Below are 13,379 nucleotides of genomic sequence, written 5' to 3'. Positions count from 1 at the left end.
CAGGGGCTTTATTCTGAACAGTGGAACTTATTCTGTGAGGTCTACTTTGATGTCAAACCATAGCTCCAGTCGTTCCAGAAATCTTGCGGTCGAAGACATCCACCCTTAAACAAACATTTAGCAGCAGGACACACTGGATCCAATTTTTTTCCCCCTCATTCACTGGATCAACATATAACATTCAACCCAATTAGTTTGGGGCATAACACTTACGCAAGCAGTCCGGCAGCGCAGCAAAAACAAACTGTCCTGCCAAGACCCGAATCAAGAATGACACGAATGAGACACAGAGTAGGTGCAACCAATAGCGAAGTTATTCCTCCCACTGTTAACAGCTATCGGTGATTACCGCCACACAAAATGGCAGCGTCCCCGCTCCCGTGTGAATGGACGGCTTATAAAACAGGCGAGGCAACACAGGCTCCCCTGTTTTCTTTTAAGGCTGTTGTGGAGCAAGTGGCACATGAATTAAGCTGGTGACAAGCAGGGCCACGGATCTCTCCCAAAGTCTACTTTTAGAAAGTGCAAGTCAAGGTTTCAGGTTTCAGCGTCTGCTCCGGAGTGAATGGGTTTTCCAGCTTGCCAATTAGTTGTACAGCTCGTTACAGCTGCCAGCTGCTTGAAGGCCGTCGAACACACCATATGGATTCATTGTTTATCCGTGGCCTGATCGTAGAATGGAAGGGACACAATGTTGAATTGCATGCAGGTCACGGCTAAGCAAGGGTATGTGTCTGTGACAGGAGGGGGGGGGGCTGGTCAGAGGTGATGGACAGGAGCTAAAAAGAAATTGTCACATGTAATGACTTCCTGTTCATATCAACCCTGGAAATCCATCACCTCGTGATGCCTTTGAGCATCTTCTGTGTAATTTAATTGTCGAATGCGTCCAAAGCGGCCTCACTGGATGGACTATTAATAGCCCACAGAGACGAGCCCAACCACCTGGCCATTTTGACAGGCTACATTAGATAAACACTCAGGGAAAGATCTCATTTTCAAGTCCACCGTCTCCTGTGAACGAGAGCGGAGCACACAAAAGGTTAAACCATCGTTGTGGTGCAAAGTGCACAACTTTGCACAAGGGGGGGTGGGGGGGGCATACAGCAGTAAAAACCTGCAAAAGGCTCAGACGCATGGCAACTGAGGTTTAGTTTAGTTTCTAGTAATACACTGCTTATATAGCAAAACTTCACTAATTTGACCCAAACTAAAATGCCACCTGCAACAGTTAATAATTATGGACATTTGTGATTGCAGGAAGGCAACTCCTAAGGATTGTAGTGATCCTTCAGTACCACCATCAGGTAGATGTTATTCACTGATGTTCCCCGGCCTCACACGGCTGCTACCATGACACTCAACACACTAACAGACCATAGGAGAGAGGACACACGCATGGGTCGTACGGCTGTGTGACATTCACTTTATTGTTAAAACTTCTTTTGGTATACAAGCTGCATGCCTTTTTACACATCTTTAAATTAAAAGGCAAACATATACAGCTTCATCTTCAAGATCCATGCAGCAGTATAAACTCAAAGTTTACCGAGATAAAATGTCACAGGACTACAACATACTGGCAAAGTCTGTGATAACAAAAAGTTCATGTCAAAAGAAGAAGAAAAAAAAAAACAAAACAAGGGAAGTATTTTGTCCGTTACAGTGCAGAGATTTGACGTGGGTGCTTTCAACTTTTGCGAATGTACAGGTTAAAATATGAAACATTATATAAATAAGGATTGACTGACAGACATAAAAATGCATTCCTACCATTCTGCCCTTCCTAAGAAATGACTCTTTACTGTAATGGAGACACAACCCAGTAGGTGCTTCTGCACTTCATCTCTACGTCCCAAACTCGACAGTTAGACAAGTCTACAAGGTAGTTAGGAACTGGTCAGTTTGAACTAAAGGTCCAATTATAGTGCACAACACAGAACAAACCACTGCTCAACTCACCCCAATCTCACGTCCCGTCCTGGTAATTATTCACTCCAAAAAGGTAAAAACCTAATATAGAACTTCAGCAGGACAGTTATTGCCGGCACCTCAAGGTCTTCTATAGCTGCACACGTGCTAATCCAGCACAATACAATACTAGGCCAAGTTAGCAAAACCTGAGTACGAACAGGCAACACACACAAACAGCCTTTGTCGCTACACTGTGAAATCATAGCAGCTAAAACGAACACACGCGTGGCAGTAGTTATTAGTTAAAAGTCCGGTGGAGACCCCGGGTTTAGGCAGCTGCAACAGATGACTTCTCTGCCACAGTCGACCCCCCGCAACATGCATGTTGACATTTCACATTAAGCTGCTTTGGCAAGTTACACACCACTCAAGTGCTGCAACTGAGGCCAACGAGACGGACCCAAAAACAAATAGATGTGATGTGACTGAAGTTTTAAGCCAAATTGTCGCCACTCGACTCCTCCCTTTGTGACCTTTATAACATCAGAGATTTACTACAACACATGCACTCGACTGAATAAAAACTTTGATCTGTACACCAGCTGAACCCCAATGACACCATAATCTCAACCTTGTGTATACATACAGTACACGTAAAACAATAACCTCCCAATTACCCTTATTTATTGTATGGAACATCAATTAACTTAAAATTAAGCCCAAAAGCCAACAGATGATTATGTACAAGCATAATGAAGAATATAGGTTTTGCTAAAAACTACTTGTGGATTTGCACCAGTTGGGGGGGGGCTTTATTTCTTGGCTTTATTGTCAAGCTGGAATAGATCCAGGATGTCCAGCATGGCCTGTCTGATGTTGTCACCAAATCGATGAGAGTCCTGCAAAAATAATTTATGATGTCTCTATAAATTTTTCAAAACTATCAGTTAATAGAAATCCATGTCATCAAAGTAACTGTGTGAACTTACAGTTTCAGGGCTGGAGAATTTGCTGGAGATGTGGAAGTTGATGAGATTCTCACCAACAATGATGTAGGAGACACCATAACCATCATCCGCCACCTTGTGGACAGAAAATATGACGAGAGCAAATTAGATCACATGTATTACAGTTTCAGAAAGTTAGTAACTAAGAGAGGCTATAAATAACTCACTGGACCAAATCCACCTCCTGAAGAAGCGTATTCTGGGTGTCTGACCAGGTCAAACAGCTCCAGCTGCTGCATTGGGGTCTGACTGGTGGACAGCCTCCACGGCTCAGACAGGACCTGAACATCCAAGAAGTAAAATTACTCACTGGTCACAAAAACTCAGTGTTCTCAGCCCAGTCCAGCTAGTTTTAGGACTGGACGTCTGATAACAGGTCCTACCTCCTTTAGGAAGGCAGAGTCTTCTCCCAGGTATTTGGAAACCACGTAGAGACAGAAAAGGTGGCGGTCAATTCCATCTCCTGTCATAGCCAGACGATACATGCTTTGGTGTTTCTCTGCGGCCTGTTTGAGCAACTTGAGGCGCTCTTCTCTCTGAGTGAATGAGACAGAACAGTAATCCAGTTGAAGAATCAGTTCATTTAATAACTAGAGACTGAGGTGGCAGTACGACCAAATGTGCAGCAGTGCTGCTTACCGTCTCGTCTCTGATCATGGAGCGAACGAAGGCGCAGCTCTCCGTGGTGCAAGAGCGTACAGTTTCTGTTCGACCCTCACGGAACAAACGTGTCATGGAGGCTTCATATGTCAGGCAGAACTTCCCTTTGTCCTTTTGATGCAGATAATTAGTGTTAAAATTAAAAAAATCCTGTTTATCCTGTTTAAATGTTTAAACATGCTTTAGTGATAAATTGGCTGGCAGGTTGTGACTGCCCTCTACTGGCAAACAAAGATAGTGCAAACAGTCTATGAATACTTGCCCTGAAATACAACTTAAACTTAAAAAAAAAAAAAATAAAATAAAAAAAAAAAAAGTTAACCATCTGCATTTTTAATAGTTTTAAAGCTATATGAAGTATAGTTAGTAAAAAGAAAGTACCAACCCTGTAATGGGCCAGCTGCAGGGCGATCTGGATGAAGGCATCAGGACTGGTGCGGCACTTCTTAATCAGTCCCTTACCAAATACAGTGAAAGGGAAGCTGTGGCAGTCCACATCGTCTGCCAGAGCCCTAGCTACTGTCAGGGAGCTCTGGATGGTCTCCTGGCACTGCAGGAAGCGATAGAATGGTATGGTTCAGGCAGAAAGCATGGCATCACTGTTATTAGGAAGGACAGTGACTGTATGAAGATTTATTTATTAAAATAGCTTTCATTTCATTTTTAAAAGTAAACACACACATACACCTTAAAGAATAAACTATCTACTGCACATGGATCAGGCAGAGTAAAACAGAGACCTATGGACATCACAACCTATTTTATCAGACTTGCCTCAGTAGGGATCTCCCACTGCAGCCTCATAGGACCTGGCAGGTTGGGGTGAGGCTTTCCAACACAGTGACCCTCCTCAGTGTATCCCAGCTTAGGGTCCATGGAGAGCACGTGCTGACAAACAGAGAAGTTGCACCTCAGAATTACTCAGTCGACTGGTGCACATCACGCTGCTCATGGACAGTTTAAGCAACAGACAAATTGACCTACTTCCCACAGATGGCCAATGATGGGAGCATCTGCCCAGGAATGCTCTGCGTTCAGTCCCATGGTGCCATTCTTGAAAAGGATCATGTTAAACGATTTGTCAAACCACCTGAAAAACAAAAACGTATCGCTTTCGTCAATTTTAAAGTCACCCTGATCAATGACACAAAATTGGCTTATCCGACCGACCTGTCGTAGCACTTTCCGTGGAGCAAGGACTTTGCAAAGCAGTCCAGGGATTTGACTGGGTTGTTGCTGTCATAAAGCTGCTCAGAGTCATCGAGGGTTACGAAGAAGGCTGCCTTCTCTATGGCGTCCAGGGACTGTTTGTTCTTACCACGGCTGAAATAAGTCTCACGTGCCTTCGCCCATGGAGTCCTGCAAAATTGAAAAAACACCTATAACTGCTAGCCGCGCTGGGGTACAAACAAGTTTCGCAGCGCTTGAAAAGTCTCACGTGAAAGATAATCAAGCTTCAGTACGATCACTGTAATAACTTCTGTAGATGTCGTGACCACAGCAGCTCTCTGCTGCCACCCACCTGTCGCCTGCAGTAAGTGCAGCTAGTTGCTCCTCTCCTGGTAAGGGCTCAGACTCGTCTGCCAGGATCCTCTCCATCTGCTGCTCTATCTCCCGGGGCAACAGGAGCCGCCCGTCATAAAACATCCACACCTTGAAGAAACGGCCCTTGTGGTACACAGCTATGTGTTTGCTCTCATTCACGTGCTGAATAGAATCTGAAAGAGGGTGTTCAATTGTAAGGAAAGAGAAGAAAAGAGCAAAAGTTGGGAATGCTTCAAGGCGTCTCAGGAAAAGCAGTTAGGAACTAATTTGTCAGTGCAGCTTTTAATTTAACATTGCTTTTAAAACGTTGCTGCAAGGTATTTCATTAAAACGAGGAAGATTAAGTGAAGTAATGATCTTCTGATATTAAATAAGAAGATATCCACATTATGAGACTGATTCTATGAAGAAGTCAGGACTGTATTTGTTGAACATCATTATCAATAAAAAAGAGAAAAGTATATGCAGCTTAATTTGAAAAGTGCTAAAATCCAGTTCAAAAACTAAACCAGCTTGAAAGGGGTAGTGAGATGAACAGGGAAAGAAACTGGGAACAGGGCGGTGGTTTGGAATACAATGAACTGAGGCAATGTTTGTTTGAACAGAACTGTGCTCAGAACTTCAAAACCAATTTGGAACTAATGCATGTTAGATACAAAGTTCTGGAGTTGCTTCGGCGATGTTGAGTTCATACAAACATTGCACTTGTTATAGGCAAGACAAAAAAAAAGAAGGGAAATTGATGCTAGACACGACCCCAGGAACAAAAACCTGACGTCCAGGTTATACAGAATACACAGAATAACAGAAGAATAGGAATATGGGGGAAGACCATGGCTTTATCATTACTGCATCTGGGGCATTACAAAGTCTTTTGTACTATTATAATAAAAAAAAAGAAAAAACTGCCAGTACTCAAGAGACTGTTACTGGTTTTCTCATGCATTTCAATTCATTTATTTTGAGACTAACTTAAAAAGGTCATGAACTGAACATGCACTTTACATGTTAGTTCCTGTGTGAAACTTTTGTCATGCTAAACAAACTTTAGGATAATAACTAGAACAATAGTAAACATATTTTTCCAGCACCTTCGTGGGCCTTTCTTAAATAATTCCACTGTTATGCCTGCACAGGTTCAAACACTATTTTAATCTCATGCAAATTAGTCGTTTTCATGTGCACAGTGGTGCACATGCATCATTGTTCCACTGGGGGAAGATTATTTCCCTTTCAAATCAGACGGACAAAATGTCCCAAGGAGAAGTACAGTAGGAGTAGTGTGGAGAAGGTGGCACTACTAAAGACTCTACCTGTTTCTACACCTGGGACACGAGTGCTGTTGAACATACGCTCGTATTGGGATGAGCACATGGGAATAGTGTTTTGGAGCATGAGCTGAAAAGCAAAAGGGGAGAGTCAAATACAGAGACGACAAACTAACTGATGAAAATACCCAGGGAGCAGCAGACAAGACACCTACAGGGTCAGAAGCATGAGTGAAGTGGAGAGGGAGTGATGAGGATTTGTTTCCTGAGAAGGCTGCCAGGAGGATACGGGAGCAGAGCCCAGAAACCAGTGGCCTGCCCTCTCAATGCCATCAGCAAAGCCCTGATGTAACAGTATGATTTAAATGCAATCTTTTAGTCCATTAAGAACAATAGCCAATAGACATTAGGACTGTCTCAGGGCTGTGCTGCTGGGTATGAGTCTAGGAGTCAGGGTTTCCGATGACTGTTGCCGCAGCGGTGGCTAGGGTCAGAAAGTAAAGGGTGGGGATGGGGTACAGAGGGCACGGCGAAGTTGTGCCCCCATCTTACCTGTCTCCACACCGGGGATGCGGGTGGTGTTAAACATCCGCTCCCATTGAGCCGAACACAGAGGAACCTTGTTCGCCAGCAAGTATATCTAACGCAGTTTCCAACGCGGCGAAGGGACAAAGAGAGGTGAAACACAGACAACTGGACGTGAGTGCGTTTCAGAGCGAGAGCATGCGCTGGTGTCTGTATAAACATACACATATTTGCAGGAGACCAGTGCGTTTTTGGAACATTCTGCGGTGAGAGGACTCACAGGTCAAGCACTGGTCATAGAATGGAGCTACTGGGAATGAGTAACTAAAACCAGCATTCCTCGAGCACTCACAATATGCTTGCGATTTTGCCTTGTTATTAATAACCGCTCTACTGAAAGAAGCTCAGGGCATGGCTAAAAGGGAGATGAAGCCAATTTTATCATCATCCTCAGAAGACTTTCACTGGAGGAACTAATACAGTACAAAGAGGGTTTGCAAAACAAGCAGTTTTCACAATACACTTAAAAAATAAAACTAATGTAAACAAATGTTCAGAGTTCAGGAGAAACATTGAGAAGTAAACCAGGGGTGACTGAGGAGCTCAATACTCACTGGTTTTATCTGGGCTCTGTCCAGTTTTCTCCTGTAGAGCATGATGGCATGGATGGTATTCCCTGCCCTCGCAGCCTGGATGGAGGTAGGGAACACGTACAGGAAGTCCTGCAGAAAACAGATTATTACTAATAAATCAATAAACTGTACAACGGACACGTCCAACCCCATTTCTATTATCTACTTGACAACGAACACAGCAGGGTCCATTGTTGTCTCTGGCAGCAGTCACCCATGTTTGCCCATGTGCAGTAACCGTTCAGTCTCCTGTCTCACTCATTAAAGCAGACTCAGGCAGAGGGAGGCGGGGGTTTGGGCCAGACAGATACCTCAGGACAATTACACTGGAGTTCACTGGGTCCATGGTCACAAATCTGACACAGGCAACGAGGCCTCACACTGTTCAACTGCATTAGCCGGTGAAAATCATTTCTGATCTACCAAACAGGTGCTTGACAGTTTTTTGACAGGCATTGTTTCCTCATTAAAAATGCATTACCATGGCATAATAGTTGCTGTTAACCATGATGGGTGCACGGCCTCTAAGGTAAATGTATTCCTCCCACCAGTCGCTGACCTGTGCAACAGACAGAAAAAACAAAAAAAGATTGACCTAAACTGTTTTTTTTTTGTATGTGTCAGTTTTAAGCACATTCATGTGAAAAGTAGAAAAGAAGAAAGGGGAAGTGAATGAATTCCCTCTAACTCACATAGTTTGAGGCCCACCAGGATTTGAGTTTGAGGTACCACTGCAGCCTGGGTCCCAAGTTCTTCTCGAAGTCTTTAGCCAATCCCTCCATCCGCTGATACTTATCATCATCCATCAGTGGACGCACTGACTCCAGGTACTGTAAACACAGGGCAACAGATATTGACAGGCGGCTTTGTTTTTATCTCTGCCTTAGGCAACAATTGAAAGACAAGCACATGACTCAACTTTTAGACAAAATGCAAAAATAAGAATAAGCAAAAAAAATTAAATTAAAAGTTACCCTATTGCAGGTGTCCTTGACTGAGGGGACAGGTAGCCGTGGCAATGAGTTCTGGAAACTGTAAAGCATTGGCTTCCTTCCAGAGAACAGCCTCACTAACAACTACACAAGAAGTCCAGATAAGGAAGAGGAAAGAGGGCAATGAGGACATAAAAAAACAAGCGTTTCAGCTAAACATCTCCACGGTGTTAGGCAAAGTACAAACACGTCACAGGACTTTGAGGTGCAGCTCAAAACAACAACATGTATATATTGTAGGACATATTTCAACACGTAGGAACACTTGGACTTTAGACCTTTTACTTGGAATTGTTAAACCTTGATAATATTAACCACATAATTTTCTTTTCTTGTTCTAGTCTTTGATTAACAGGAAAATGCTGCTTTTATTACGGCTTGAATCTAGACCATCGTGACGTTAACCAAATGAAAAACTGTCCTTGTTAAAACATCTTTTTCCACACATCTGGCTCTCACATGAACAGACATTCATCAGGACACTGTCTCACCATCCAAACACGTGAAGTCCGGGACACCGATCCGTGGCGTTCCCCCATCCAGCCGTGCCATGACAGCAAACACTTGAGGACATTCCTCATAATCATGATTATGGTGACCCATAGGCCTGTGCCCACCAGAATTCCTCCAACTATTTTCTGGTTGTCTGTGGAAATGTATCGACTGTGGACAAGGAAATAAAAGAAAAGCGTTGGGAGTGAGATAAAGCCAAAGTGGAGGGCACTGGTCCTTCAAGGCCATTTCCTTCAAAAGGGTGTGATTTACTACAATACAAAAGGAAACACTGGACCGTAATTATTATACAGCCGTTGATCAAAAAGCCCAGTCTAAAGTCTAAAGTCATGAATGAGATTTATTTTAACTAGACCGCCCACAACAATTATAAAAATGCCACTAATATTTATCATGTGAACTTTGGAGGTAGCATGACTTATGTACCGAATTTCACTGTGTGTAAAACACTTATCTAACACTACTACTACTACCACCACCACTAGCAGTAATCACTTTTAACAGCCCAGTGTTTACAGAGAGAGGGCTGCTAGAAGCTATTTATGCCTAGAAAGTGTTTGCAAGTACAGCAAAACTTTCAGCCAGCAGGTGTGGTGAATAAGTGAAACCAGGAATGTTACAATGACAGTTGGAACAAGACAAACAGAAAAACTTATTCTAATCTATAACTAAAGCTACACAGGGTGCAGGGGACAACAGGCTTACAATCTTTCCATAAACACCTATACATATATAAGTGTACAATAGTAGAAGCTTTATGACATATTCTACATATTCCAGGACCTGGCCATGAAACCCTATGCCAACAGTGCCAATGGATTTACCTGATGGGTATGTGCTGCCCCAGCTTGGTGATCCACCCCAACGAAGGATCCAGCTGTTTATATTTGTTGTAGGACATGTAGGACACAACCACTACCATGAACCCGGCAGGGCTTCCTGGGTAAACACCAGTCATTACCCCATTCTGTTGAAAGTAAACCAAATGAAGGGTTAAGGGTCATTAAGCTCACAGAGGGCAAATAATATCTAAGGGTGCAGCTCATTGAAATCCCTGATTTCAACCCAGGGAATTTGCTGCTGCTGACTCATCACAGTTTACCAACATCAAAACAAAAGAAGAATAGGAATGTGTGAAAATTCTGGCAGGTCTCTGGCTCTGAGTGACTCAGTGTGACTATGCAAACAGACAACTAGGCCAAAGGTTAGGACACACAGAACTGACAGGAAAGTTACCCTCACTGTCTGCTCCAAGAGAGAGCCTTCAAAGATTGAGTCACCAGAATCAATATTAACTAGTTATTGATCAAACCACTCTTTATATAAGTATTTTGTTAGTAAAAAATGCTAACACATCTTACCTTGAAGCGAACAAACCTCTTCTTCCAGGAGTGGAGGCCTGAGAGGTACACCTGACGTAGGGCCTCGTGGCACAGATGGAGATCGATGCCATCAGGGGAGACTGTGAACTGGAAGGCCACCGCCTGATGTGCTTCTGCCATGGTGGCTACTGCTGCACAGTGTCACTGAGGGAACAGCAAAAATATTTAATAATGGGAGGTAGAGATAAAAGCATCCTCTGAACCACACCCAATTTTTGAAAAGAACAGTGCTACACTGCCAAAACATGGCAATTAGGTTGACAAGGAAGTCATTTTGACGAACCTTTCCGTGAAGAGTAGTCTCTACGCATTTACTGCAAATCAAACCGATTTCAAGTATGTACGTTATCTCTGTATTGATTACCTCTCAGGGAACAGATCAGTGAACGATCACCTGACTTGTGTGTCAGATGAGCCGAGTGTGATCTTTGTCAAAAGCGGTCATGTGAGGCAGCACAGCAAGTTGAACGTACTTACAAAACATCATCATGTAATTTGGGGAAATCTTTAACATAATCTCCTTCAATAATCTACCTGATGTGCATTTTGCAGGGAAATGACTGTTACTGACTATACTAAACTTGTTAGGGAGGTAATACCTTATCCTTGACAAGTGAACTGGTGATAGTAAACAATAGCTAGATACTTAATAGCAAGTTAAACCAATACAATAAACCATATTATGTTTTCTGAGAGGCCCACAATCTCCAGTAGCAATATAATTTCACGTGATTCTGTCAAAATAAATGAAATGATGAAAACTCTTGTATAAAGCATATCTGAATCTGCAGAGTATTAATTAATAAAGCCTACGCCTATTACAGAGATTGTGCATTTCATTAAATATATCATGCTATAAAAATTATATTCAAATGAGCCCATGACGAGTTGCAGACGACATAATATTGTTGAGCTCATTTCTATGGGCTGCCTCGATCCATTACAAACCACCTGGATGATGAAACCCCGTTTGAGGTCATTCCAGTTGCCTTCATGTACCGTCGGAAAGACAACGATCTTATGGGTATGCGCGTAAACGTACCGGCTGTCTGCAACAACTAGGGCAATTCTTACATTAGCAGCAGCTCACGATGATTGTAAAACGCATCTTCTCGGTGTTAGGGTAACGTTTGGCATCTAATTGTAAAGCGTTGTTAAAAAACGGCTCTTTTTGTCTTTAAGCGCCTCTTTGCTTCGCGTTTCCTGTTGGCGATGCAATTTTTTTTTCGCAGCCTATTTACCTCATTCAATGAGAGACTTCTGAAAGCAGGACACGTTTCTACGTTTTCAGACCTCGGAAGAAGCAGCATCCACAGAGCGGCGTTTCAGCAGTTAGTCCCTTCCCCCAGCTACTTTCCAACATCACATGATCCACCCATTGCTGCAGAAAGTAGGGGAAAGGTCGCAGCGCTGCGCCGCTTAGATACCGGGTTAAAGCAGCGACGGAGCGCTAGCAAATCGCCATATACCGGCAAATACGTCCTATCGGCATTACAGCGACGACACCAGAAGTATTTTTCGATTGGTTTGTTTCAAATTTTGCGTTTGTCCATTCGCCATATTAATCAATCGGATGACAAGGAGTCTGATTATGTCAGGGCGCCCCTAGTCCTCAAACCCCCAACATTGTGCATCTGCTCCATGACTCAAACAACGAAACATCACCTCATCTAACCTCGCAAAGGCCTTTCCTCAGCTCCCATGACTAAACACAACTACAATATGAAACACAAAGTCAGTCAGTGAGTCAAAGTGTACGTTGCATTTGTCTGCGATCATATAGCACAACCTTCCCACGTGGTCAGGGTGAAATGAAGTCACCAGTTTGCGGCTCTGTGTGCCAATAAACAATATTATATCCATTTAGCTAAATAAGAGTTAACAAAGCATCTTTTGCATCATTATTAGTATGACGCTTTTCAGTAAAGGACACTGACCAGCCACCTTTTACTGACCTTCAGTGGCACAAAACATGTAAGCACCTTTTCTAAATATCTCTTTTTTGTCAGACACAGTTAAAGGCATACACACATACTGTACTATGCAAATAATCACTGAATATTGTAGTTGCACTTGCTTGTAGCCAGAGCTGTTGGTTGTCAATGAATGACCTTTACTTGGACTTTTGCCTACATTCCTGTCATTAACGCACACACCGGCGATAAGCACATCCCAACGCCAAATTGTCTAACGTGAGATTAAAGTAGTAACCAGTAAAGTCATCACAGGGCAAATATTTATTGCGGACATTCAGCATAGGCCTCTTCAGCTCATATACTTGTAATCACAGCCCGTTTCTTAAAAGCAAAGAGTGCCGTGCAATAGACTGAGACACGGGGTTCACGTTCACGCAGCAACATTTGCCTCATTTCTGAGTGGTACGCGCTAACAAGCCGGCTACGTCAACGCGAAGCTGAGCCATTATTCCGTGCGTCATGTTACACCACGCAGCTTCTGTGGCAGCGCCAAAGACGCCGCTGGACAACGCCGAGCCAGATGGGAGCTGCACAAGAAGAAACAGTCCTCAGACAATTTGAGTTTAGCTTGTCGAGTGCCTCCTTTTCTCACTCAAAAGCCCTGTAGCCATGTTTGGTGCCTCCAAAACTGCAGAAGGTGACCCAAGGCCACGCTTTAGGCACGCAGCGAAATGCAGTCATTACTCACCGACACTTTCTGTTTTGCCTGACAGACAGCAGAAGCTTCTGTTTTGACGAGGATGTAACACGACTTGGCTGTGGGCGAGGTCTACTGTTCACTGTGCATGAATGGGAGCCGAGACTTGTATACACTGCTACACTCCCTGCCCCTTAAACTACGTCACACTTCTCCTTTGTCTCCTCATTTAAAGGCCAACAGAAGAGGTCACAGTCGCAACAGCGCCCCCACCGGTGGGTTGGGTAAAGGTTTTGTGCTACAGCAGGTAAACCTAACTAGTGTCAGC

At 43.5% G+C, this 13,379-nt stretch overlaps 1 protein-coding gene across 3 annotated transcripts; it reads right to left on the bottom strand.

Moving 5' to 3' along the window:
* Positions 1 to 1,409: 1,409 nt before the first annotated feature.
* Positions 1,410 to 13,263, bottom strand: cpt1ab (carnitine palmitoyltransferase 1Ab (liver)). Of its 3 annotated transcripts, none has more exons than XM_029152541.3 (19): positions 13,103 to 13,263; positions 10,418 to 10,582; positions 9,881 to 10,023; positions 9,035 to 9,206; positions 8,526 to 8,627; positions 8,244 to 8,381; positions 8,033 to 8,110; positions 7,534 to 7,641; positions 6,947 to 7,034; positions 5,104 to 5,299; positions 4,752 to 4,940; positions 4,566 to 4,671; positions 4,356 to 4,469; positions 3,967 to 4,131; positions 3,561 to 3,692; positions 3,305 to 3,457; positions 3,089 to 3,202; positions 2,904 to 2,996; positions 1,410 to 2,813 (listed from the first exon to the last, which is right to left on the bottom strand). In XM_029152541.3, exons 2-19 carry the CDS (start codon positions 10,556 to 10,558, stop codon positions 2,727 to 2,729), a joined length of 2,319 nt encoding a protein of 772 aa, XP_029008374.1. In that variant the 5' UTR covers positions 10,559 to 10,582; positions 13,103 to 13,263; the 3' UTR covers positions 1,410 to 2,726. The 3 variants fall into 3 exon arrangements, with proteins under 3 accessions (XP_029008374.1, XP_029008376.1, XP_029008375.1); XM_029152543.3 differs by lacking the exon at positions 6,947 to 7,034 and adding an exon at positions 6,440 to 6,524; XM_029152542.2 differs by lacking the exon at positions 13,103 to 13,263 and adding an exon at positions 11,680 to 11,818.
* Between the last annotated feature and the right edge of the window lie 116 nt (positions 13,264 to 13,379).

This window comes from Betta splendens, chromosome 6, assembly GCF_900634795.4.
Source record: "Betta splendens chromosome 6, fBetSpl5.4, whole genome shotgun sequence".
Lineage (NCBI taxonomy): Eukaryota > Metazoa > Chordata > Actinopteri > Anabantiformes > Osphronemidae > Betta > Betta splendens.
This window is presented reverse-complemented; position numbering and strand designations above follow the sequence as displayed.